The 27,610-nt window shown below is 37.0% G+C and overlaps 2 protein-coding genes across 5 annotated transcripts; both read right to left on the bottom strand.

Moving 5' to 3' along the window:
• Nucleotides 1-179: 179 nt before the first annotated feature.
• LOC103993282 (vesicle-associated protein 1-2) lies at nucleotides 180-7,753 on the bottom strand. Of its 2 annotated transcripts, XM_009413288.3 has the most exons (9): nucleotides 7,495-7,753; nucleotides 7,298-7,368; nucleotides 7,063-7,144; nucleotides 6,859-6,974; nucleotides 6,579-6,743; nucleotides 6,456-6,503; nucleotides 2,409-2,486; nucleotides 2,044-2,110; nucleotides 180-557 (listed from the first exon to the last, which is right to left on the bottom strand). In XM_009413288.3, exons 1-9 carry the CDS (start codon nucleotides 7,544-7,546, stop codon nucleotides 394-396), a joined length of 843 nt encoding a protein of 280 aa, XP_009411563.1. In that variant the 5' UTR covers nucleotides 7,547-7,753; the 3' UTR covers nucleotides 180-393. The 2 variants fall into 2 exon arrangements, with proteins under 2 accessions (XP_009411563.1, XP_009411564.1); XM_009413289.3 differs by lacking the exon at nucleotides 2,044-2,110 and having other exon boundaries at nucleotides 7,495-7,752.
• Nucleotides 7,754-9,534: 1,781 nt separating this feature from the next.
• On the bottom strand, nucleotides 9,535-27,404 carry LOC135583003 (uncharacterized). 3 transcript variants are annotated; one of them, XM_065120611.1, is made up of 19 exons: nucleotides 27,224-27,404; nucleotides 26,314-26,443; nucleotides 26,076-26,222; nucleotides 25,877-25,967; nucleotides 25,651-25,769; nucleotides 24,298-24,488; nucleotides 23,458-23,668; nucleotides 20,394-20,631; nucleotides 18,637-19,070; nucleotides 16,457-16,574; nucleotides 14,866-15,065; nucleotides 14,390-14,736; nucleotides 14,075-14,165; nucleotides 13,782-14,000; nucleotides 12,686-12,925; nucleotides 12,162-12,371; nucleotides 10,680-10,949; nucleotides 10,383-10,586; nucleotides 9,535-10,166 (listed from the first exon to the last, which is right to left on the bottom strand). In XM_065120611.1, the coding sequence occupies exons 2-19, from the start codon at nucleotides 26,434-26,436 to the stop codon at nucleotides 10,005-10,007; spliced, it is 3,615 nt and encodes a 1,204-aa protein (XP_064976683.1). In that variant the 5' UTR covers nucleotides 26,437-26,443; nucleotides 27,224-27,404; the 3' UTR covers nucleotides 9,535-10,004. The 3 variants fall into 3 exon arrangements, with proteins under 3 accessions (XP_064976683.1, XP_064976685.1, XP_064976684.1); XM_065120613.1 differs by having other exon boundaries at nucleotides 14,075-14,163; nucleotides 14,394-14,736; XM_065120612.1 differs by having other exon boundaries at nucleotides 27,228-27,404.
• Between the last annotated feature and the right edge of the window lie 206 nt (nucleotides 27,405-27,610).

Below are 27,610 nucleotides of genomic sequence, written 5' to 3'. Positions count from 1 at the left end.
TCAAATTCTCATCATCTTCTGAATAATAATGCCATTGAAACATTAAAGCAATCTTCCTACTACTGTCAGTTTTCCTAGTCTAAGCAGATACGACAGAGTATTAACCGCAGATACGAAGTTAGAAACATCAAAAACACAAGAAAATCTTGAGTTCAATAAACACGAATCAATATTCGAGATTACTGATAGCACCTGCTCACAAACAAGTTATTATAAATGATAATAATTCAAGAGGACCAAGGTTTGCTACATTTGTATTAATAAATATGAAGGACGCACGGTACCGAAATTGCACACCCATAACATCAGATGTTACACCAACTGAAGCCGCTGCTAAACAGTCAAAAGAAGCTACCAGACCTTAGGTGAGCTAGTTTTGACTCCTATAAGGACCTAATAGAATGTGGCAGTCAGATCTATGAGTGTCCATAAAAGGCTACAAGCCATTGTTACTTCTTCAACAAGTAGCCTAGAAAAATTCCAAGCAAGGCAATGATCACCACAAACATGAATGAGAAACCACCTTGTTGTTTGCTGACTTCTCGCCTCACAAGTTCCTGCATGCAACAACGACAAAATATTGTTAAAGAATATATATGAACTCAGATTTAAGACCCCATTTGTGCTTACTGTCTAAGACTGACGACTAATTAGCAAACGGTAGAATTTACAGCGTGTTCAGGTACGTATCTACTAATGCCATAGTTCTTTCCACCAAATAAGAACCACATCGCTATTGCAGAAAGAACGGATAAATGATAATAAGTTGAATCATAAATCTTGATTGAATGAGCCCATTTTACGAATCTGATATAGTTAGTTGAATGCTTTGTCAAATGAGTAAGCTTCTTGTACTCACGCAGAACAAACAGTAACACGTTGCACAGTTTTCTCATTGCTATAACTGAAAAATAAGTAATAATCAGTCATTCTCGCAAATGTAATTTGTCAAGCGGCATGGACAGCGTATTTATGGAGTTATATGATTACGATTAAAGGGCACAAAAAGAAGAAAGAAAGTCTTGATGATTCCTTGATCTATCAGAACTAAAATCAAGGAGTATGGTGAGTCCAAAATATACATCACTAACGACCTATTTACTTAACTAAACTGACAGTCTCACAGGATGACTGCCTTGAAACATGCCAAGCATAGTTGTCTAATCTCATGGACTGAGATAATAGAAGTGTGCTACCTATATGATCTCTAGGTTAACACTTTTAGGACTAATGGGAACAAATTTTTCTAGGACTTATTTAAGCCATTTTAAAGAGATCTTGATTTGCGAAAAAGCATGCATACATGTATACTTAAAATGCTAATATATCTTAATAAGAGATCTCATGTGGACATCCGGACACTACATCACCATCAACCACACCTATTTATTCATCTTGCCAACCCGACACATCAGCTAAAATGCCTCATGTAGTCAACCCAATATGTGACGATGTTAACTGCAATGCCTGGCTGTAGGTTTGGATGCAACTGCGACCCTTCACGATAGAGTAAAGCCTAATAATCTAGCATAACTGCTCTTATGAATTGATTCCCCACTTAACCATGATGGTTGTCAAAGCCTCCTAAAGAAGATCTCAGGTATGCTACTGTACAAAAGAAAAGAAAACATAAATTCTCAGAACTGTCATAACCCCGATTACTCTAAATCTTTTCCGACACTAACTTAAGCATCAGAAGGCTTTTTATCGACCACACTTCGATGCAATTTTGCAGAACCCTGCAGAATCCAGTCTTGAGACCTTGTGATAGGCTCAGATGAGACACCAAGCCAGCAACAAACTCAAATGAGAACAAATGTTTACTCTGTGATGGAAAACCTGAAATAACTAGATTATGCTGACACATCTGAAAGTGTTCCAAATCATGTAATAAGGTTGACCACAGCAAATTAATATCCAACATAGGTAGTGGCAGTGAAACCTAGTATGGACTTAGTTTTGAACCAAATAAACACAATATCCATGATTGCTTATCATTGCTGATCAATATATACAAACAAATGGAGGGCATCAAGAACCTACCAGAACAGGCTTGTTTGCAATAGTTATTGTCCTTTACAACTGGAATTAGGCAGTGGACAAATTTTAGCTGTACAAAAAGACAATGAATTATGTATTCTATCAATAGGTTGTGTGGCATATCCAGTAAAGATGCCTGAAAAGATGTTGAATTCGTGAACTTGCAGCATTGAGCAAAAGTGCACATGCTATAAACAGGAAAAAAATTAGGTACATTGAGAAGTTCAGAAACTTCTACCAGAATTCTGTCCAAAATTTTCAAAATAATTTATTTTTAATTATTTATGACATACTTTGTAATAATATGCTATATTATTCGATCCACTAGCATTAGAAAAAGTCCATTGATAAACCATGTTGGTGCTTACCAGTTCTTGTCGCAGTTTACTGTTCTGTTGAAGAGCAACATTCTTCTCCTCAGTCAACCTTGAAATTAGAGCCAAATTCTGGATGGAGAAAAGGTCAATTAAAGATTGCCAGTATAACATTAATCATCATAAAGGCAAGAGAGTTCAAAATTCCTAATAAAAATATACCTGAAGTGTGTTTGAGCACATTACAACAAACATGCATCAGATGAGAATAACTAATTATGAAAAGAAAAAAGAAGAAGCAACAATTCCGTGTAATAACTTTAAAATAAATGCAGAGAGACTGGAAGGTTGATGACCAACCATTGTATGTTCAGATGGAATGCGTAATTTGAAAATACATTCCTGATTAGCTTATTATATATTGTCAAGAATACAAAAGATCAATAAACTTGTTTGGAGTCAGATTACTTGTTCATGTGGTAGGATGACCAATTGCAACTTAAGGATCAACTGCAGGAGTCGAGGGTGCTTCCTTAATACATCAGCATTGTAGGTAATCAATGTTCTATTTTTCTTATATTTTTCATGCTGAAATCTCTTGAAAACCCAAGTTTCACAGAGTCAGGAAGTTGGCACATAACTTTGAGAACCCTAGAATTACAAGCTAAAGTGGAGCAAATGTATCTAAATATGCCTCTTTGAAACATTAGTTAAAGTGGAGAGACTAGAAAAAATCACATTACTGGTATGTGGTTTTAAGAGGGAATAACCAATTAATGACATATAAATAAGAAGTATCCTTGCACATGCACACATATATTGCTGTTATTGACCACATGTCTACTTTTACAGTCAGTACTTCAATTTTTCCCTTATAATACCATTGATCTTTTAAGCTGCATTATCAGCAGCCACTGAACTGCAATCAAGTATTATGAGTAAATCATCTCAATCATGACTTGTTTGTTAAGTAACCCAAAGATTCTAGATTATTAAGACACGCAGTCATGTGCGATGCATATGACCAGTCCATGGGCCATGGTTGGCCCAACCTGCTATGGTGCATGCACAGTTATGTACAGTGCACATGATCAGTATATGAGTCGGCCTACCCTAGTCCAATATTATGTAATTGTTGGATTTGAGTCCAAACGTTGATTGAACTAAACCAGACTTGATTAGTCTTAGATCAATTCAGGGTGATTCCAAATTGATTTGATTTATTCAAGTCAGTTTAATCTAAAGTGAACATAATCTAGTCCAAATTATACTAGTCTAAGGTGGTTTTAGACCAGTTAAATAAGCTAATAAATGCATACTCATTGTCAAAAAGATGTCACAACAGCACATTTCATAAACACATGATCCTTCGTGTTCTGTAAATGTTTACTCTTGTTGCTTTCGGAACAACACTAGCTCCACTAACTAAACATCTTAGAATGTTTCTCACTTTATTCTACACAGCTATCTAACAAATTGGAGACAGATATTGGAGTAGGAAGTCTCCTCGTAAAGATTTACACCGTTGCAATGCAAATGAGTATCTCTTCTTGCTGATTTTATTGCTACAAAAATATGTCTTATTCTTAAGAATTATACATTATGCTTCCATATTTAGGATTATTGTTACAATATATCATCATCTAATCATGGAAATCCTGCCTATTTAGGCAGACTGACATGTACCATGTAGATGGGACACCATCTTTGGGTACATATCCATGGTAGCGCATACCCACATGTCTAAGCTGGTAATATGACTGGTGAATGACAATCAGCATGGGATGCATTGCAACACATACGATGTTAGTGGGAGACCAGCATATGCCCATGGTGTAGCAAGAATAATCATGATCTTGACTAAAGCTAAGCATCTAACAAATTCTAATGTTCATGAGGAAAACCTTTAATCACTAAATACATGTCATCAGGCTAGTGAAGAGATAGATAGTGCTCATAATTTATTGATATCAATCTTAAAAACATCACTACATAGACTAAACTAAGCAAATATTGTAATTCCGTGTTCCCTGTCTTCAACCTTTAACATGACATCATGTGTCTCGCTCAGCTAGTCCAAAAATAAATGAATGCTAATAAACATTACATTTCATATTGTTGAAGTACAACAAAATGATTTGATTGTAGATCCATGCAAAGTTAGGGTATCCACATCATTTAGTAATTTATTATGCCTAAACCAAGCACAATCTCCTGCTTCTAAATGAAAAGCCAAAGGAATCATTCTACAACTGAAATGTATCTTGTTGAAGCTCAATTAAACAACCAGGAACATCAGAAATCTTGTTTTCACATCAATACCAAAAGTTGTTTTGGTACATCAGAAGGGCTTATTGGAAAGAATAGTTCTTTTTTACTTCACACTAGAAAGATGAAAACAATCAATATTTTTACATCCATACCAGAAGCTGTTTTGGCATATTAGAAACTCCAAGGACTTATTATTGCACAGAATAATTCCATTGTACTTTACAGTTTACTCAAAGACTTGTCATTGAGTATTCACTTCAACTCTTAACATCTTAAATAAAAATCACGAATTTAGCAGCTGATTGAGTATCTACGGGACTAATGTTTTATTATTGTTAACCTCAATGCTGAAGGTTGTATACCTTCCAGCAGAGTCTTGTGGCATAAACAAAAATACTTGTTCAATGATGCTCCATCAATTACACAGGAAAAAACATTCATCTTTCCTGCCAAAGGAAACTATATGGAAAAGCTATTAGGTGGACTGAATTAATCCCAAATGTTTCAGGTGCTTGTCAGTTCTGTGAGAGGTGATATCACCTACAGGGCTAATTTGGTCCACCTAAAAGCAGCATTCAAACTATATTCATGAAAAATATTTTGACATTACATGGAGTGCCATTAATGGAAAGAACCAAAACCAAGATACAAATGTCTAATAAGATATATTATAATATCATACATGAAAGTATGACAAATTTGTCACATAATTTATATATAAGTGGTCATGTCCCACAAACTCTATACACTGATCATGTCAATGGCCAGTGAACTATTAACATGAACTGTTGAGTGTACACAGTTTTTCATTATCACCAGAACAAGTTCATCGTCTCAGAAGATTCAAATCATGGATAATGCATGCCTATGCAAATGCCAACATTATAATATGGAACACATGCCCCTTTAAACCCAACGCAGCTACCCATTGATAGGGCATTGTGATAGCAAGCAATGGGTGACATGAAAGGCGTGGGGCTTCTTGAGTGAACTAGTGGGATGAGGGGTTGAATGTGGGATCTACATCGAACGTAAACAAAACCTGATTTGTTACATTTATTCAGTTTGATATATTCCCTTTATAACTCCTGTAAGTTAGTCTAACACAGCTTTAAGGAATCAGTGATTTTGGTCAAAAGTTTTTTGTTTTAAAATACTGTGATAGAATTACATGTTCCAAGAGCAATGCACCTCTGTATCCTAGCAGATGATATCTCACCAAACATTGTCGCATCAACATAGATGCAGGCATCAGATTCACACTTATATTCAAGAGTCTGATTTAGCAAGGTAATGAAGAGATGCTACAAGATCACATAGAATAGAAATATAACTAATTTTACAAGTAATTTTAACACTATGTTATAATGCTAGATTTTAAAACGTAAGTTTAACAAGCCAAAGAAACTACCAATGAGAAGTTGAGTTGGTGGTTGATCCCCATTGTGGATTAAGGTCCAAGTATTTAACCTTAATTCTTTAGACGAGGACCTACCTGGGCCAAAGAAACTACCTGGTCCAAGTATTTGACTGGGTAGTTCTTTAGATGAGGACCTCTCTCTCTACTATATCCAGCAAATCGATGCAATAGAAACTAGAAAAGGTCTACTTATGTTATAAAAATCTACATCGAAAAGTAACTATCAGACATACAAAGTCATATCTTATAAGCAAACATGCACCTAACCAGATCTGTAGGAAATAACTGAAAAGCATAGATAACATTGCGAGCAGAAAAAAAAGAATAAGAGATGAAAAATCCAACAGCACGACATTCACTGATTCAATTGTAAGTTAATCAGAACTACACAAAAAGAATAAGAGACTCACCTCAGAAGTTTTCTCTTGCTGAATATCTTCAGCATATGCTCTCGTTGCCTATTATTGCATTACAGTTAAAATCCTCTATCTCAAAAGAATAACGCGCATAAAGCAATAAGTTAAAATACTCACAGCAAGTAGCTCTGATGCATTCGCATTTCCATTGTCTGACACAGAAGGTCTAGGTGATGAACCCTCCTCAGATCCCTCAGGCACAGGCGAAGGTGGCTGAGGAGGTGAGACATAGGCAACTCGCAACTTTACCTCATCCACCACATTCCCTGACTCCTTTGAGAACTAAAACAAGATCAAATACATTTGTCAATCCTTGATAACATATACCCACTGGCATGCCTAATTACAATTTGCGACAGCAAGTGTTTGAAATCAGACTGCTGGAGACTAGATGTACCATTTCCGTGGTGATGTCTTTCGTAGTGGCGCCTTGGTCAACAATGACACTCTGGACAAGAAACTTGTCCTTGCATTGCATGTCGGGTGGAGCTTCACGCTGTGCTTGCATTGTAACTGAATCAAATTGTAACCTTCTTAGAGGAAAATATAATACCTTCCTTCCAAGTACGGAAAATTTAGGGCAGAGAAAAGATCAGCGTACCGATAACAACACATGTCGACCGCGGCAGGACGACCCCAGCATTTGGCCTGACGCAGTATTTCTTCGGGCTTGTCGTCTTCACCTATTTATAATAGCCGAATCATACAACCAAAGATTCCAACTTTACAAAAGAAAATTCAAGAAACGATAAAAAAGATTGCAACTTTCTAGGGTTTCCACAAAATGTAACACACGAAATAAGAGAACAAGGGGAACAAAAGCCGAAATCGACAACCTTAAACGCCACGTAATCATCCGATTTGTTGGCCAGCTGCAGCGAGCACGAGATCTGCTTCTTGAGTTCGACTTGTCAGAACAAATCACAAAAAGAACTCAACGATTAGAAAAGAAAGAACAACCCTACAACAAGCGACGATCTTCCGAACAACTCCGGCAAAACCACCAAGAGAAGGATTTAGAAATGGGTCTCACAAGGGAATTGGAGCTCGAGGGGATCGATTTCCAGCAGCTCTCCCGAACTCATCTCGGATCCGCCTCTAAATCCGCACCCACCGGCCAAAGCGAGACGAGGGAAGGAACCAAAAGCAAAAGAGAAAAAGGAGAGAGAAGAATCGGAAGGAGGACGGAGTCGAAATCCTTGGGGGCGTCGAGTCGATGACGAGGACGGCTGGGGAGGACGAGGAAATGGAGGCAGGTGGGTGGGTGGGTTGCGTTCGTGACCTCTTCAGCATTAATTAGCCTCCCTTAAATAGACTTCTACCGAATCTAATTGCATTTATTGTTCTTCTATAGCAATGTTGGGAACTAATCGCAACCGAAATTATTCTTTCTTGTTGAAGACATGTCCAAAATTTATGTGCGGTTATCCACCATGTTCACAAGAGTGTCAATTAGAAAACAAAATGCACAAATAAAAATAATAATTAACACACTGTGTATATCTGTTGTGTAAAAGTACATCCTGCAAGATTGATACAATAATATTTCTAGATTAGGCCTATTTTTATGAAATGGATGGATTGGTGTCTTGGATGAGATGCATGATCTTGGGTAAACATTTCAAATGTATGGGTCAGTTATCCTCATAATTAATGTAATCAATGTTCATCAATATATATATATATATATATATGTGCATGGTAGTGTGTCATGTTTTATTAGTTAATTGGCCCACTCAAAATTGGTTTTATTAATCGAGCTTAAATAGAAAAAATTTGTGGGTAGGTTTTGATAATGATAGAATTATTCTTCTATGTTGAAAACTTAAAAGACTATGGTTGAAAATAGTATTTTTAAATAAAAAAAAAAATTTATCAAACAATCTTATTATTAGGCTTTTATCCTATAACGCCACCATCTGGTCCAATAAAGAAAGATAACGAACGATGTAAAAAGATGAAGGTGACGAATGGAAGACGGAATGATAATTATGATGTCGAAAGTTGTGAGAGAGTCAAAGGTGAACAAGATGACGAAAGTGATATTGATAGAAGTGATCGGAAGTAGGAATGATGATATTTAGATATTTTTATTAAAATGATAAAAAAAAGATATTTTAAATAAAAATTAATTAGGAAAGTATCATGGGGTATAAATCCAACAAGATTTTTATTTTATTGTAAAATGACCAAGATAAAACTCAGCAAAGACTGGGGAGGCAGTGACTTGTGTGTAATACTGAATGAGATGACACATGCGGTTGTCATGAAAATTCTTAATGGTAGAACAGCTAGCAGCAGCAAAGAAAGCGATGCAGAATCTGCAAACCAATAAATTTCTATGAGCCTTTCAGTGTTTGGTGGTGCCATTGCCACCTACCAGATTTCTTCTACTCCAAGAACTCTGAAGTGTTCTCTTGCATAAGCAAAGTTCTTGCAGAAAAGACAACCCATTTTTACCTATGCAAATAAAGAAATTATTTTCATGACTCGCTCTCCATCCGATCACCGAGGTCGTAAAAGAACAATCTTTCTCTGGCAATTAAGTCTTACGCTATAGTTTGAAGCTGCTTACCCGAAGACAATTGATATGATCCTTGAGTGAGCTTACAGGGCGGCTATATCTCTGGTGGAAGTGTGAAGTAAAGATGAATAGTCAAACAGAAGCTGGACATGTGAATGAAGAAGAAATGAAGTCTCTCTAAACAGCAATTAGAGCTTAAAAATGCAATCATGTTCTTCCTGCAAGTTAGCAGTATAATGCAATACCCCTTTACCTGACAATCCAATGAGTTGCATTTTCCCAGCCATGATTTAGGCTTTGTGGACACTTTTAGAACACTCATGCTTATAATTCTTGGGTGACACAGGTGGCAAATGGTTGTCTCCATTATTTGTGCTTGCAATAAAACAGCTTAAAGCTTGATTTGTGAAAGATCAAAGTAACATATGATTTAAATCCAAAGCGTGCATGAGTTCATAGTGATGATACTGCTTGCAATATGTTCAACATGGTCACAGTGATGAGACTACTAGCATTTTGTTCAAAATGTTAATTAAAGGAAGATACAACTTGACAAACAGTGATGAGACTGCTTGAAATAATCAAGGGAAGATGAGTACACTGGTCGAATAGATTCTGATACACTCAAGTACTCTCTCTCTCTCTCTCTCTCTCTTGTTTTGCCGTGATATATAACATTTAATCACTCTTAAAAATGTTTGTATCAAACCGACCAAATGTAGCTCAGTTTCTTCCAGTAAAAGATAAGTTACAATTAAGATACAGTAGCTGCTTCAGATAGAAGGTCTTTAGTGTTCCATCCGCAATTGGAATAACCTACAATTTGTTTTCCATTGGAAATCTGTTCCCATCTTTTTTCATGAAATTATACTTGGTAAAAAATGAAATAATCAAATACTTGACATTTCTCTAAAATTCACCATCATATTTGCGGATGAGAACCCTGAAGACCAGCATACATCACTGTTCTATGAAGTCCAAACTTCTAAGATGTGACTGGTCGATAGCTGAAGGTGCTATTAATCCTCAACTTTCCTACGAGTTCTTTTGTGTTTATCTTCCCGGCGATAGCGCTCTTTTCGTTCTTCTCTTTGCCTCTTCTTGGATGACTGCTCCTGCTTCATCTTTTCTGCTTCATATGCTTTCTTTTTCTCTTGCTCCTTGGTCTTCCGCTTCCTCATCTGCCAGAGCCAATTAACATTAGCAAACATGGGCATAAAATGGAGACCCCTGTGACTGCAGGCATTAGCTACTATAAGGAAGCCATGAAACAGCTCCACAACTTAATATTCTCATTATCCCACAATGTAAACCAGTCTGCCTTGATATAGCTAATCAATGCAACCACCGCAGTGCACACATTTGAGTTGCTTCTTACAAGAAGAAAATTTTCTTACCTTCTCGTTCTTAATTTGCTGAAGGTGTTGGACGAGGGCATGAACCTTCCGCTCATGAGGTTCCATTACCACAGCACGCCGGCTCTCGAGTGATGGTCGTTTGCGAGCTGGCTTGTCCTTTGGTTTGGAAGCAAATGGCAGCGCTGCTTGCAATTTCCGTGGGATCACCAGCGAATTGAATTTTCTTGGCTTCCGTTCAATTGGCTGCCCAAAAAAGAAAACAAAGAAATTAATAGTGTCAAAGAAGAGAAGAAACCATTGATTTTGATAACTACATTGAGAAAACAAACTAGGCACCTTGTAAACTGAATCCTTGTTGAATGGTACTGGAAGATTGTTGTCCCGTCTGAGCTCAGCTACTGTTTTCATGCCTTTCCATGTCTGGTCTCGAGGCTGCAGGGATGTTGTCACAGGGTTATAGAAGCGTGGAATCCCTACACGAGTCCACGCACGCAGGAAAACGATATCGCTCATCAGAATTCTGTCTTCAAATGTACACCTTGCGATCCCTTCTTTTACACTTTCACCCTTTTTCTTTGGTTGGTTGCCTAATTCTACCTTGGCAGCCTGCCATCAAAATTTAGAATTGTAGATAACCAACAATCAATTAAAATAAGAATGTAAAGTAAAGTGACACACATGCACTGTAGGAAAGCAATTTCCATGTCAAGATCCCGGTGATAAATTGAAGGAAACAACCAGATTACCTATAGTAACAAAGTAATTCAATGCAAGTTTTAATAAAATTGGGGGGGGGGGAAGGGGGAGGGGAAGGGAATGCAGAAGATATCATGTAAAAAGAATTACTCATGACAACTCAATGATTTAAAAAGCGTTAGGCGCCAAAGTCCAAAAACGCCCGAGGCGCCAGACGCTCGCCCAAGCGAAGTGAGACGCTAAAATATAAAAATATATAATATTAATTAATAAATATAATTATTTAAATTTTTAAATAAAAATATGCTATTAAATTAATCTAATAAATATAAATACTATTACTAGTATACAGTATACAGTATACTATTAACAGTATACTATCGAAAGAGGAGAAGAGTGTAAGGGAAGAGTCGAAAGATCGAGGGTGTTGATTGAGAAAAGCGGGAGTGGGAGCTGCGAGTGACGACAGTGGCAACAACAGCAGTAGCGATAGCGGGAGCGGGGGAGCGGCAAGCGACGACAGTGGCAACGGTAGCAGCGAGCAGTGGTAGCAACAGCGGCGAGCGGAGACAATGGCAATAGTAGCAATGACGACAGTGGGACCGATAGCGGTAGCAGCGAGCGGCAATAGCAACAGCGACAGCGACAACGAGCAATGGCGACAGTAGCGTGAACGACGAGCAGGGTTGGGGAAGTCACGCTGATATCGATGCTTTAGTTGGTTCGATTGAATCAACTAAAGCACCAGAGACAGAACCAGACTTCAAATGCTAGTTCGGTCGCCTGGTTTAACCCAAGCGCTCGCCCGAAGCGCCCAACGCCTGGGCTCGAGCGAGCGCCCAAGCGGCGCCTCTTTGAAGCGTGCCACCTGGAAATGAAGCGAGGCGCTCGGGCCTCGCCTCGCCTCGCCCAAGCGCCTATTGAAATCACTGTGACAACTTAAGCCAGAATTTTTTCTTAGCATTTTAAAGTCCAGGATAATCTGAACAGAAGACTGAAATAGGAACCTCCACATGAAAGAGAGAATGCAATGTCATCGACTAATTGATGAGCAGAAAGATAACCAACAAAGCAGAAATAACACACCCAAATAAAAGAAATTGCAAATGCAACATAATTTACCTTTTTAACCTGCCCTCGGATACCACTTACAGTCCGAATTGCTGCACCTTCGAATTTAGCAATTTCCAAGTCAGAAGTAAACATGTCTTTAATTAGTGCTGTTTTTTTGAAGATTTTCAATGGACAACCAACAAGCTTGACCTTCTTCATTATCTGAGCAGCATGGTTGAACTCTTGCACCGCACCTGTAGCGGTGATGCGGAATCCAGTCTGTTGAAAATGCAGCTTTCAGCGAAAAAAACTTCAAAACAAGAACGGAATAGTGAGTTCTTTTTTTCCCTCATGTGATCGACACATGCATGTTCAGGTGTGTAACCACGTGAGGGTATTAGAATGTCCTATACAAATCATAAGTCCATGTCTGTGCAATACCAAGATCAACCCTATTTATAGCACTATAATCAAAAGGTATCTTTCTGACATATTCCACACCTAGTGCCCTAATTTTAATATCAATTGATAAGAAATTATTGACTACCTAATGCAATATATTACAGTATATTCCATATAGTAAAAACAAGTACCTGATTGTTTGACAAGGTCTGTAGAGCAAGTATTCCAGTCTTAGGAGGTGCAAGAGGTCCCCAAAACATCGCCAAGCAATGCATATGCTCCGGCGTGTATTTCAGCATGCGATACCGCCCATTTCGATCCTCAATAGCATATATAGGAATTGTTTCGTACCGCCTCCAACCAACTGAAATGATAATTGGGTCTCTTGTCTTCAGGACCTTTTTGTGCCATCTGTGCCGCTTTAATCGAGCCTGTAATATAACAGAAGATATCAATAAAAACAAACCAAACACAGCAAATTATGTAGAATGCATATTGCAGCATCTAATACTAAAGAATCCAAGCATCTTGTCCTAAATAACCAAAACGGAGAACTACATATATTAGATAATAGAATCAATAATGATTTCACAGCGATAAATCAACATTAAATTTGTTATTTACGATAATAACTTAACCATTTGTTAATGGTAATGGAATGAACAAAGACAAGCATCGAGAAATAAGGAAAAACGGACAATTAAAGTTAGTGTTAAAGACATTGTAGGTCACATGTTCACATAAATGCCACTACAATTGACCATGAACTACATATATACACATACAACAACAACAAAGCTGTTCAGGGTTGGCTACATATATGTGTGTGTGTGTATATATATATACACATATATATATATATATATATATATATATATATATATGTATACACACACACACACACACACACACACATATATATATATATATATATATATATATATATATATATATATATATATATATATATATATATATATATATATATATATATATAACGGTGTACCCCTTCTCCTTTATCTTCCTCTCTCAAACATCAATATGTACCAATGTACCAACACATGATAAACTGGTACTGACCAATACCTACCAATTCTACCAGATCATCGAAACGGGTCCAATATCTAACATGACAATCCTTTGCTTAAAAGTACAGCTAGATATCTCAATTCAAAGAGTAATCAGCTTCTCAGACAAGCATAGCAATTCAGCACTGATTACCAACTCTGAAGCCCAAAGATAAAATAACCACATTGAATCATATAGACATTGAAGGCATGCAAGAACCTGCATATATCCAACATTTTCCTCTCCAAGTGCAACGCCTCCAACTAGAATAGGATGACGAGGATCAAAATACTCAACCATCTCAAAAGGAATGCCATGGATTTCTAATCTCAGATAAGTGCCAATTCTGAAGCCCTCCACTTCTACACGAGTTGCCTCATCCAGATCATTGAGTTCAGCTATGTTCATCTGCTTACGGAGCTCAATCTCTTCCTTCAACTGCAAAAAAAAAATACAACTTCAAAGTCCTATCATTAATGAAAGCCAGGATTGTATAAACCAAATAAGCATACTTTATCAAAATAACCCCCAGCATCAGTTTGGTTTTGGTTGAATTTCCTTTCGTTATGTTCTTCCTCGTCTGATAGGTCAGATCCATCATCTGTAGGTCAAAGTTAAGGCAGACATAACAATGTGCACCTTTTTTCAGCACGAGAAGCAAAAGACAAAGAGGATCCTTTTTAGACATTGAAAGAAATGTCAATAAGAACTAAGAGAGATGGGCCTCTGGCAGTGACTAACTATCAGCTGTTATTCATCTAATTGTCCAAGTATTATAAAAAATAATAATAAATAATAGAAGCAACAGCTAAGGAAAAAAAGGATATTGACCATCAAATTTTGCACGTAGAGCAAGCTTTTTAAGTCTTCGCTCCTCCATTTCTTGGTCATCTCCTATGCGAAAGCTTCCACTACTTTTATCATTATCTTCTGGAGTTCCCTTGAACACCTCTCCAGTTTCTAAATCTTCAAAATCACCAAAAACAGTTTCATTATCTCCCACATCTTCTGTTCCGAGACCCCTTTGAGCAGCCTTGGACCAATCTCCTGTTACGAAACGGTCGCGAATACTTTTAACAAGGTCTTCATCAGACCAGTCTTTGAGTTGAATGTTGTTGAACTTTGAGCTATCTTCCGTATCGACAATATCAACATCTAAATTATCACTTAATTTCTGCAGACAATGATTTTAAAGGAATCATTTTAAAGGAGCTAGCCAAATTAACTGTATTCACAGAAATGACAGCAAATTTCTATAAAACAAACAATGCAAACAAATCTGTATAAAGCATCATCAAGATACCTTTGTCCTCTCTCCCTTTGGCATGAAAAAATCCTCATCGCTGTCATCACTCTCACTGCTGTCATGTGCTTCCTGTGAAGTGGTTGTTGATGCCGTTGCATTTCGGCCATATACAAGTTGCATTAAGTTACCATTTTGTCTTGACACAGTCTTAGCAAGCAATGATTCTTTCCACTTGGACACATTTTCTCCTTCGTCCTCTACAATGCAAAATTGAGAAAAGTAGAATGATTGTGAGATTTTATATTCCTCATTATAGTTTGCATAAACATTTAGTAGAAATGAAAGCTTTCTCAACCAACATTTTAGTCATGGAACTTGTGGTGACCAAATCCAGATGAAGTTCACGAAAGAACAATAAGTGAACTACACTTAATGGTTAAACAAAAAGAACTATATGCTCAATCTCGACCCTGATAACAAACTAACAATAATTAGAAATAACCATACAGCTTTACTGGCTAAATGGCAACAGATAGCCCTTTCCAAAGGCACATTTACATGGAAGGCGTTAGTCTCTTTTTCTGAGAATATTAACAAAGCAGGCTCTTCTGGATAACTCCAAGGTCATAGGCCAGCTATCTCCAATATGGCAAGGAATCCTAAACGTCAAACAACTTTCATAGTCTCCTCTCACTTATTCCTGAAAAGATGCATGGCCCAAGTCTTTCACCTTGACTTTCTCTTCACTGCATTAATTAATTGCATCCATTATCCCACTGTTAATGTGGCTTCCTCACTCAGAAGCATGATAGTTCCAGACATTACACAGATATTGTGCATCAGACATTATACAGATATTGTGCATTATCTATGGAATGGAACCCCTTATCTAAATCCAAGTCATTTCCCTTCTCTTCCTCATAATTAATCTGGAAACCATCTTCGGAATGGAACCCCAATGCCCACTTCTCAATGGCATCCTTCAGTAAACTCCTAAAATTCAAAGGCTGTTTTTGTGCATTTACCATGTTTGGAAAAGCCTCAGCATTCCTAGAGGTCAATGATTCATGTGGCTCAATATAAAAAATAAAACTCACTCAAGGCAAGTATTCCTCAGGATGCTGGATGACATGGTCACTTTGCTCAGCCCAATTTGCAATTATTGATCACATCCTTCTGTGTTCTCCTGTAGCTCACAAGATTCAGAATGCCCTCTGTTCAACTAATACCATTGTTCCCTACTAATCTTCCAATTCTTTCTCTCCATCAGAAAAATTCACTTCTTTCCCATATGGAATTCTAAAATTGGTCTCATCATCCATCTCTGTTGGACAACATGGAAAAATAAATAAATAACATATTCACAGTGGTGTTTTTTGCGAGCCCTCCGACATACTTAAGTGTAGCCTTGCTTGGTTCAGAGACTTCCTGCACACTTCTACCTAAGCATCAGGGCACATTTTTAATAGTTTTTCAGGGAGCAAACCTATTTGCAGGTGCCTATTTTTATTTTCCTTCGTTGACTCTTCTCCCTCATTTTCTTATCTTCTTTCCTTACTGTGCTTATAATATATGATTTATGCTAAGGACAGCTCCACTGCTTTTGCATCAAAAAAGGAAAAAAAAAAGCTATATGCTTCATACGTACCTGAATTCAAATCTTCATCACCTTCAGAAGATTCAGAACCAACATCCATATGATCACCCAGATCATCATCATCGTCATCGTCATCATCCAATTCTTGCATGTCATCTCCTTCAGAGTCCTGAAGCAAAAAAAGGTTAAATGTCAGACCTGCAGAAACAAAGCAGCTAATTGCTAATTCACTCAAATCATAAAACAGAATTGATTAACCAAATTTATTATCCACCCGATGTTTGTGTACTTATGCAAGAAACAAAGGAAATTATTGAGGAACGAGAACAGAGAAAGTTACTTCTAACCTAAGTGCTTAAAGTGATTTGTATAAAGGTGCAAATGCTCCTTTGTCCATATATATAATTTTACATGGAGTTATTACATCTGCTTGTACATGATGGATCATTAGCTCCATGATAAAGCTGAACATAATGGTTAATTTTCTGCATTTAACATTTTTATATGAAAACTCATGAATGAAAATTTAGTCTAACAGATCAAGGATTGTAGAAACTAAAAGTCAATAATGTTGTTACTCAAATTTAATCAATAAAATATTGCTTTTCCACAAGTGAACCTCCAATATTGTCTTTCAAGCTTGTCTCTCATCACAAACAAGGTAAGAAAACAAAGTATTTCATCAAACTTTGAGTGCCATTAATATGAGAATGATTTTCGAAGACTGAAGTCAAGGATTTAAATGTCAGTCCAATATCAATTTTAGTAATCTATCAGACCAGCTCAGTCCCAGTATACCAGGTAGTGTATCAATCTGTATTTGGTGAAATAGTATTTGGTATCATTATATGCACTTCTTTCTTGTATTTGGTAAAATAGTATTGGAATTTTTGACCAACCAAAATATTGGATGGTTTTTCGAAGAGAACTAACCTCGTTAAATAAAAAATGGTTTAATAAAGTGGTCGTCAGAAGCATTTCTCAGCCTTCAGCTAATTCTTGAGGGTGTTTCTTGGTTACCCAACCTATCAATAATTAATTACTCAAAAGTACCAACCTTGCTATTGAATGTACTTCACATAGTTACATGCATGGGCATATGATGAAACTAGCATATGTCTAACCTATCAATAAGATTTTAATAATATTTGGCATAAACCAGACAGATTCACCTTCAATCAAAACAATACAAGCACAGCTCGAGATCTTTCTGAAGTTGTGAAAAAGGTCAAGCTCAATGGAAACAAAAAGAGTGTCTTGATCCAAAAGAAATCACCAGCAAACCAAAATTATTTAACTGAACCCATATAACGTTCCAGAGCTGATCAACTGGCACTACAGAAAAACAAAAACTATCCATCTTACAGAGATAATTGAGTTAGCCTCCTGTAGAGTACAACGAGTTCATGTTATGAAGAAACCAGATGTAGTGAAGAAGCAATTTTGTTCACACAAAAACAAGGACAAGAAGCCATAATGTCCCAACAAGCAGAAATATATTCAAGACCCACACAAAAACAAAAACCATTGTTACAGGATTATGAATGGCTATTCAACTTTATTTCCATTATTTTGCATGAAAAGGCTGTTTCAGCTGATGCCTCTATAAAAATTTTCAAGATTTACTTGAACATTGTCTACAAAACATAACAGCTGATTACAGTTCAACCTTCTATTGTAATCAAAACAGTAAACAAGCAGTATCACCATCAATTAATATTCCTCTGCGATTTTCATGTTCAAGTGGTGATAGTATAGTTGACAATAAATATGTAAAGATCTGAAAAGAAACCTCATCTTGATAAAGAGCAAATGATTTGTAGCTTTTACACAGATAATTTTCACTGTACAGTGCAACTAACAGAAAATCGCCAAACAACAATTAGTACTTATATAGTAGTTACTGCAGTTATTCATAAGAAAGAATGAAGAGAAGTTAAAAATCGACAAGCAAATAAATTAAAGTGAACGAAAAGGATCAAGAATCGACGAGAAAAAATTAAGATTGTCACAAAAAACATGCAGCAGTATCAATTATAAAACTACAAATGATTCACCATGTTTCATGTATCTCTCTTCTCTAGCAACTTCAAGAAAAAATGTTTGATGCAGAATAACTGTCATGTTGTACCCAAGGTCCAATCTCTAGTCTCTGTTAAATTGCTATCACATTTTGCCCTGAATCTATGAACCAATTGACAGAAGAAAAACCAACAGCATAGGTAGTTTACCTGCAGATCACCATTATATTTATAGTCAGATGAAATAACTCTTCTCCTGAACCTTCCATTATGAAACTCAATTTCTTCCTTCAGATCGTGGCTAAATGCTGTTATCTGTTGATCACCTTCATGATCATCATCCATGGTACAATTGTTGTCCCCATCAGAATCATCAGATTCACTTTCTGCAATGAGCTCCTTTTTCCCAGCTTCATCATCATCTGATACTTCTTTGTCATCCAAACGATCATCATCCTCTCGATCCAGGATGCTAACATGTCTTTGACTATACCTACTTTCATTTGCATCAACATTATCATCAGATGCAGAAGGGGGTTTCCTACCAAAAAGATTTATGAAACTCTGTTCCAACTTCTCATCAATGGAGTATCTAGTGTTCTGAAGTGTTTTCACCAAGGCCACACCAACATCACGATCGTTTCCTGAAGGCATTTATAATAAAATTGAGCAAAAATCACAAAGAAAAAAAGATTGTGAGATAAGAAATCAACAGGAGAAGATGGAAGATCTGTCCAACTAATGAATTTTTTCAAAAGAATTAGGTAAAAGTTTATTTAGCTGACAAAAAACTAAAACACATATCATCAGCTTTTGTGACTGGCATAATCTAGAAATGGTAGTGGGTGCTACCACACTATTATCAATGTCAGACATCATGGCAGCAGTTCCACGCATGAATCTTGCAGATACCATATTGATTTACAGTTTGTGTACAGACCCTCATTATTTTCGTGGTAGGAGCATGTATATGTTTTATTCTACATTAAATTTATTCTTTCTGTAACATCTAATCTTTAGACACTACCATTGATTTTTATTCAATATATGTTTTAACTTAGTATTTTTTTATTTTTTATATTGAAATCACTTCAATGCTATGAATATTAATTGTTTTTGTCAAGAAAAGTTGAGAAAGATGGTTCTGAAAGGTTTTCGTTAGACCTTTTTAGGTACGTGATATGTGCTAGGATCAAGGTTCGTCGTACCGTACAGTACCGACGTTTCGACCCGAGCTCGGTATGGTATGGTACCGATGTACCGGGCGGTACATCAGGACGTACCGAGCGGTACACCCTGGTGTACCGAGCGGTACACCCTGGTGTACCGACCAATTTTATACTTTTCATACTGTAGCAGGGCTACAATATAGTACTGTAGCACTGTAACGGTACCGGGTTTTACGCATACCGGTAACCTATCGGACCGGTACGTACCGCCCGATATGGGCAGTAGGCTTCAGTATGCCAGACCTTGGCTAGGATACCATGTGTCAGTACACTAGCACAGACCCAAAATTCAATCCTTGCTTAAAACTACATTATCCAGTTATACCATGATTTTTGTGACTCTTAGATTCTAAATTTTCTAAATGCAAAAATGAAGCTTTTTTAGGCTATAACTTTATCATTGATTAGTGGAGAAAAGTTCACCTATTTCTGGATTAATTTACTGATGATAAGGTAAAAGAGCACTGAACATCAAATACTAAAAAATTGTTTGTTGAAGTTCAGATCAAAAAACATATATGAAGAAATTTAGGTATACTGAACAGTTCTTGACTACAGAACATCAATTATATGTCCTGGTCATATAATTTTACTAGGAATGCCACTCCAAAATTTAGATAAAAATTTAGGAAAATGTCAAAAAGACATACCCATATGAAAGATGTAGCAATCAAAATAATCCAACACTGCCAATAAAAGTAGAAATTTTATATAATTCAACATAAATAGCATACCTACCTTTCCCAGAAGTACTAGTATCTTCGTCAACTTTAGAAAATTGAACAAGATGATCATTAATGTTTATATAAACAGCATCCTTGTCATAAAGAAGATCCCCAAGACCAGACATGGGTGCATAGAATAGTTTCTCCTTGTCCCGCAGTCCCTTCTTCTTGGCAGCTGAAGGCAAAGGGCAGGGATCAGCCAGACTAGTTATTCCAGTTGATGCAAAGTCACCAACACCAGCAATATGCACCTGCCATAATTGAACATATAAGATTAACTCATCAGCAGACAAATGTGGACCAGTGATTAACAAACCAAAACACGACAATTTAAAAATAGTACAAATATCATCTTAATGGGACATATGTCTAACTAATCTTGTAATAAGACAACATAAAGTGTAAGAACTATCAAAACCAAAAGAAACCAATCTTATTTATTCAGTTTTTGTTCTTAACTTAATTGAAGATGCATAATATACAGCACATTGGTCAAACATCTTGAATATATTTAGAATAGGCCAAATATCAATGTCTTAATCCTGTATCAGATCCTCACTATGTTGTACAATAAATATTTGACAGGTGAAAAACCAAAAATATAAAATATACTTAGCAGTGCAAGTTCAGCTCAGCCCATCCAAGACCAGAGAATTAGTGATTCAGATCAACTGACTTGTTCAAATTAGCATTGGGTCCAAGCAGACGTAAGACAGCCACAACCTGGTCTATAGGCAGTCCTCATCTAACCAAAAAATATGATTGTCAAGTCCTATTACAATCAGGTAGAACTAAGAGCTGAAATTGGTTGAAATTGAGATCCAAAATTGAGACATCCAACCACCAGAAAGAATAGGCAATGGTCCAAACTGTTGCCAAGCAGAAAGGAATACTCTTCTTCCATTTCCTATTAGGAATAGAGTGAACAGTAGTCTATCCAGTAACAACACCATGCAAAAAGTTAACATCAAAATAATTCCCCATGCAATAAAATTGAAACTACAACAATGTGGCAACCACAAAAATCTAGTGCAACAACCACAAGTACCACAATCTAATCATTGGATTATCATCATCGTGTCCTTGCAAAAGCACTACCAAGGGTTGGCCGACCCACTATAAGACACCTACACAAAATTCCAAGCTATTACACCAATCCTAATGGATGACTAAGCTATCCTAACGCTACCGATGATAACAGATCCACTGAAATAATGAGAATGATCAAGATATCATCTCTACATGAGCTGAGGACAATTGACTATGGTGCCTAACACTGCTTAACAGGATTTCGCATAATCTTGGCAGCTCATGCAACAAAATCACTCATAAGAGCAGCAATCCATCATGCTTTTGTACCATGACAAGCCCGTAAACAACCACAGACCTTAGCAGTAACAAAAAATTAACAAATAATTGTAGAGAAATACAGGCAAAAGTTATTAAGGAATTGATGAAAATACAAGTGGCTTAGATTAGCAGAGTTTTATCTCTCCAAACAAGACCTTGTCACTGCCGTGGGATCACTTAGCTACTTTCTCTTACAATTATAGTGATAAAATATTAAAATCTTTACTTCCCTTCTATTTTCTTCTAGGACAAAAGGCTTTTTCTCTTTCTAGTTTGAATGACAATAAAATGAACAGATAACTTATTTCTACGGCAACCTTGTAGAATAGTGGAATTTAATAATATTGAATCAGAAGTTACACAATAGAGCGTACACAAACAAAATTGTTAAACACAATTCAAGGCAAAATAGATCATAGATCGTAGATCCACATATGAATATCTTCATACTCTTGTAGATCATATGTAAAATATAAATTCTTCATAATAAGCAATAGATTCTGACTAGCACAAAGTTATAAGAGGCAAGAGGGAATAAAATCCCAATTAATGGTTCACATCTACCATGATTTTTTATGTTTAATCCGATATGCTATTGAGTTGAGACAGACAGACAGACAAATTTCCTAAAATAAGACTCTTAGTCATTGTTACCAAGATCAAATACCAACAAATTTAGAATTTCACTTTTTTTCAACTTGCATGAGGTTCTGAGTGGGTAGAGGGACCTCGTTGGCTTACTTATACCATACCTAAGTTTTCAGGTTTGATCCAAAATGTTTCTAAGACAGAAAATATCCTAATATCGGTACTCATTGTTTACCCAGATCGACAAACAGTGAATACCAGTGAATCTTAAACCTAAGTTCAACAATTTACTATTCAAGCCTCACCCTCCACCTTCGGCAATCACATTACCCAACAAGAGATCAAAAATATGTTAGGTGGTAGTTCGTCCCACATGAAAATGGGCTAAGCATCATGTTAACCATAGACAGACAAGTAACTTTTTTTTTTGTTTTCCACCTTGCTCAATCTATTATGATTAGCCAACATGTTTCCCACATTGAGAAAAATTGTATGTTAAATCTTTGTTATGGACAAGCTCTATATCTTTGAAATTCACAATAACTCAGTTACAGATAGCTAACATTGATCCCAACGAATGTGAGATACTGACTCTATTATAATTATACCCAATTCTGCTGAACTTAATCCACTGCACAATCACTCGCTCGCCCTTGGACACCCAATTCTGCCACCCATTTATTTTCTTCCCTTCTTGCCACCCCTCTCCTCCCAAAATTTATGGCTGCTCACAAAAAATTATCGCCATAGAATGTGACAAATGTGCTAATGTTAGTTGTACCTTTTCTTTTTAATTGTGCATCTGGTTTTAAGACTGTGGATTGTGGTTTTTCTTTGAGATGATAAAAGATTCCATACTTTCTTATTAAAAAACATGTCATAAAATATCTTCTACCAATATCTAACTCAGGTAGACATCACAGACGTATTTACTATCCATCAAAGAACTGAAAAATTGAGAACAAGAGTAGCAAAAGACAATAACAGAACTCAAGCATAAAATTATTTTTACAAATAAATTAAAAAATAAAATTCTACATAATAATTTGTTAAGATGTAAGAAAATCATTTTAACACAAGAAAAACTACACAGCAGAATCATTCAGGAGAACCAGGTAACAAGAGGCTGGAAAGAATACCTTTGCGCCTTTCTTCATATTGCTACCTCGAAGATAACCATACAATGTGATGTTCCTATCACATTTATTATTTGTATGCACTCTTCCAGGGGGAGTGACATCTTCAAAACGGTCAACCAATATATAAGGATGAGAAGACCTCCATGATAATGGTTGGGTTTTCATGACTGAGATGAATCTTGCAAGATTGTGCGTTTCACGTTTAGGATACCTGTTGTCATGTAAAAGAATAAGCATACATTCAGTGAATAGGATTGTACATTCAGACTACCATAAAAGATAGCTGATCAGATCAAACAGATAGACGTAAGTGATTTCAAAGAAAAAATCCTGCCTTTTCAAGAAAATTTACAAATTTAAACTGATACACATACAAGAAAGAAGATTTAAAGGGATCTTGCACATCCATCAGATCATCTGAAAAAATAGACTGAATCTTCCAAAACAAAGAATAGGCAATGTCTTCAAAAGAAGAATTTCATATGTGATATAGAGCATGTAAATCATCTTAAACAATGCACATCATTTTGAAACATCTACAAAAACAGTGGGTGATAGAACCATCTAATCCAAAGACTAGTTTCACGAGTATGAAAGGTTTCATATGTGCATGGGTATACATAAACAACTCCTATGTATCATGCTTATTTTGAACAATCCAACATGTGCATGGTTGTAGGGTTTGCACATGTGATGTTCAACCAATGAGACCACCAATAAACAACTACTTGGTGCGCCTAGGGCACCATCAGAATCATCAAAAAGTAAGATTCTCAAAATACCATAATTATAAGGGAAACAGGATATCAAAAGTAATATGCTAATTTGAGTGTTACTTACTTCCCATGAACAAGACCTGATAGATAGAACAATTTTGCACCATCTTTAATCTCAGACCAAAATCGATGCTTTAACCGCTGTTTAGTTTTTCTCAGTTTCTTAACATCCTTGAATTTGTCAATATGTGTAAGAACTCCCATAACTTTTGGGAAACCATGAATTTGCAAGATATTAAGGAACTCAAAAGTTTCCTGAAAAGAAAGATTTTCAAATTTATAATCATAACCACCGATGAGACAGTAAGAGGCAAGTGAAATTGGGCATATAAGCATGACATATCCAGAATATATAAGAAAACAGTATTATACTCTTTGTTATGCAGTCTTACACCTTTCTTAACAGGTGAGATTATTCCTCAGGAGTAAATAGAAACCATAATAATGACAAAACTGAATAAGGAAATATCTTCATATGTTTCATATACATTTGTAAAATTAATTGTCTCGACATACTAAATTCTATTTCACTGTGAAAACTGAAATATTCAGAACCATATTGTGGAGCTGTGACTTGCATATGATTCCATCCGATCTAAATGAGATTTAGAATATACAACATTCAAATAAAAAGTAAAATTTTTGAATGTTTTATAATATAAAATCTTCAGCACCTCAGAACTTTATTCTGTTGACATAGAAGTTTCTTAAAGATCGTACTTAGTAGCAATTCATGATCAAAAAATAATCATCTTAACTATTTGCAGATCTTTCAAAGCTCTATAGCATTATAATTTGCACGTCACACCAATACTTCTAAATTAACAGCAACTTCAAAATACTGCTTTTCACTAAAAATGACTAGGAGCCCCCATCTAGTGGTTAATCCTTACTAAATGGATATCAGTTGCCCACATGTTTGAAGAAACCTCTTTGAACATTGTTACGAATAAAAGAAAACTGAATACACATCATACAACACAATAATGATGACGAAGAGCTGCCTGTTTTAATTGGAGTACCAATTAATATAGGAGCAAAAAGGGAAAGAAACAGATGGTGTCATGGTGGGTATTTGTTTTTCCAAAAAATCACATGATAAACTGTTATCAATATCAATACAAAGTTCTCTAACTTTACAGAATTCTTGGCTTTTCGGATTCCCAGCATAGGTCAACTAAATCCCTGACACCTAGCATAACATGCCCATCACACTAAGAAATGCTTCATCTGCAGCATTCATCACATGGGTTTTCTGGGTGTACAGAAGAAGACTGCCGAAGGCTAATCCCTCTGTTAAATAAAGTACATCTATGGACTCAACCTCGGTATAAACACCTTTGTTTAGCAAAGCATGATACTATAGTCCATCAAGTATTTTTCGTCAACAAAAGAAAAATATTATAATCCTGCTTACCATCTCAAAACCATAACTTCCATCAACTAGAAGCAATGCAAGATCAGCAATCTTCGCAGCATCTATCATGCCATTAATATCATTTGGGCACTCCAGAAACTGCACCCTCCTTTGCTTTCCTGGAGTAATTGAATGAACCAAGCTTCCATTACTTCCACATAAAATTCATATAAGAATCAGATAAAATGAAATGGAAGCCCAAAGATAAACACAAAAGTATATAAACCTGAGACAACAGTGATTGGACCATGGACTTCAGATAAATTATGCTTTGTGTAGTGCTTTACCAGGCACTTTATCAGAAGGGATTTCCCAACCTGCAAAATACATTATCACCCTACATATTTCAACCTTCTAAAATTCCCTCTACAAGAGTTAGTTAAAAAAATGACATTTTCCTCAACATTCCTGGGTCAAAATGTTACCTTTGGAGGCCCCTGTACAACAACAATGAAAGGAGGCAGCTCTCCAGTAGAACGATCGATGGTTGGGACATGTAGCCTGCGCTGTTCTTTCTCCGCAGCACGAGACTGTAGACGCTTGGCCTTCACTGATGAATTAAAAGCAAATGCCTACCAGAAAACATAGCTGTAATTTGAGACCAGAACCCTTGAAACAATCCAAAACTAAAACAGAAAGAAAGTGGCGCCCAGATTCCAAAACCTTGGGATTCCGCTCCTTTGCATCCTGCTCCGAACTGCCGTGGTTCTTCTTCTTTTTCTTGGAGGAAGCCCCCGATTTGTGGGATCGGTGGGACTTGTGGGCTTGTTCTGGATCCGTTGCCATTGCCGACCTGAGACAACGATTCAAGGCCAATGTAATCAAAGGCGAGAGGAAGGCGCCAAGGGGCCAAAACGCCCAAGGTGCTATGCACTCGCCTGTGCAAAGCAAGGCGAGCCCGATTATTAAAATTTTAAAAATATATATCATGACTAATGGATATAATCACTAAAACAAGAAAAAAACACAGAAAGACCAAATTACATTGTTCATTGATATTAATAAAATAAGTAACGTAGAAGGAGGAGGAGGAGGAGGAGGACGGAAAGGGGGTTGTTGGTTATGGGGAGGAGAGCAATGATGAAGGGTGCGAGACGAAGGAGAGGAAGGAGGAGATATGGAAGAGAGTTGCTAACGATCGGGGTGGCTGTCTGATTGTTGTCAGTTGGGCTGCTGTCAGTTGGGTCGCTGTGGGTTGTCGTCGGTTGGGAGGGGAAGAGGGAGGAGGAGGCTGTCGGGAAGCCGGCGGGCGGCCGCAGCGTAGCAAAGGGGGAGAAGACGCTAGCCGCGGGGGTGAAAGGATGCCACAGAGAAAGCCGCCGGCGTAGGGAGGAGAAGGAAGCTGTCGGCGCAGGGAGGAAGGGGGAAAAGACAGCTGCGACAACGCGAAGAAGAGGGGACGCTGGCGGCGGGTGGAAAGGAAGAAACAAGGGGAGTCGTGTGGCTACGGCGAAGGTGGGGGCAAGAGACGGAGGGGAAAAGCGCTGCAGAGAAGTGGAAGAAGAGGGAGGGGAAGACGCTGGCGGCTACGGTGGATTTGGACGACGGCGAAGGAGGAGGAGGTGAGAGATACCGACGACGAGCACGCTGGAGGAAGACGCTGCCGCCGCGGCCGTTCGCCTATGGAGAGGAAAAGATGCGTCACGAATTATTTCTTGTCCCCTCTTTGTGTTGAGGAGAGGTAAGAAGAATCCGATTGAGGTTTTATCGGCCCCTCCTCGGGTGGGGAACAGGCGAGGAGAATCCGATTAGGGTTTAATTTGAGGTGGCCGTGGGTTTTCAGAGGGGAGTGATTATTAATAGATTTAAAAATATTAAGATTTAAATACCTAAAATGCCCTTTCCCACTTCACTTATTACACTTGAATATAGAATACTAAGTTAAGAGTATATATTTAGAATTTTTAAAATTTATATTTCAAATCGAAGAGAAATTAATGTCGATTGAAGTTTTAATGTC

This window comes from Musa acuminata, chromosome BXJ2-8 (genome assembly GCF_036884655.1).
Source record: "Musa acuminata AAA Group cultivar baxijiao chromosome BXJ2-8, Cavendish_Baxijiao_AAA, whole genome shotgun sequence".
NCBI lineage: Eukaryota > Viridiplantae > Streptophyta > Magnoliopsida > Zingiberales > Musaceae > Musa > Musa acuminata.
Note: the sequence above shows the minus strand (reverse complement) of the source record. Positions and strands in the feature narration are given on the sequence as shown.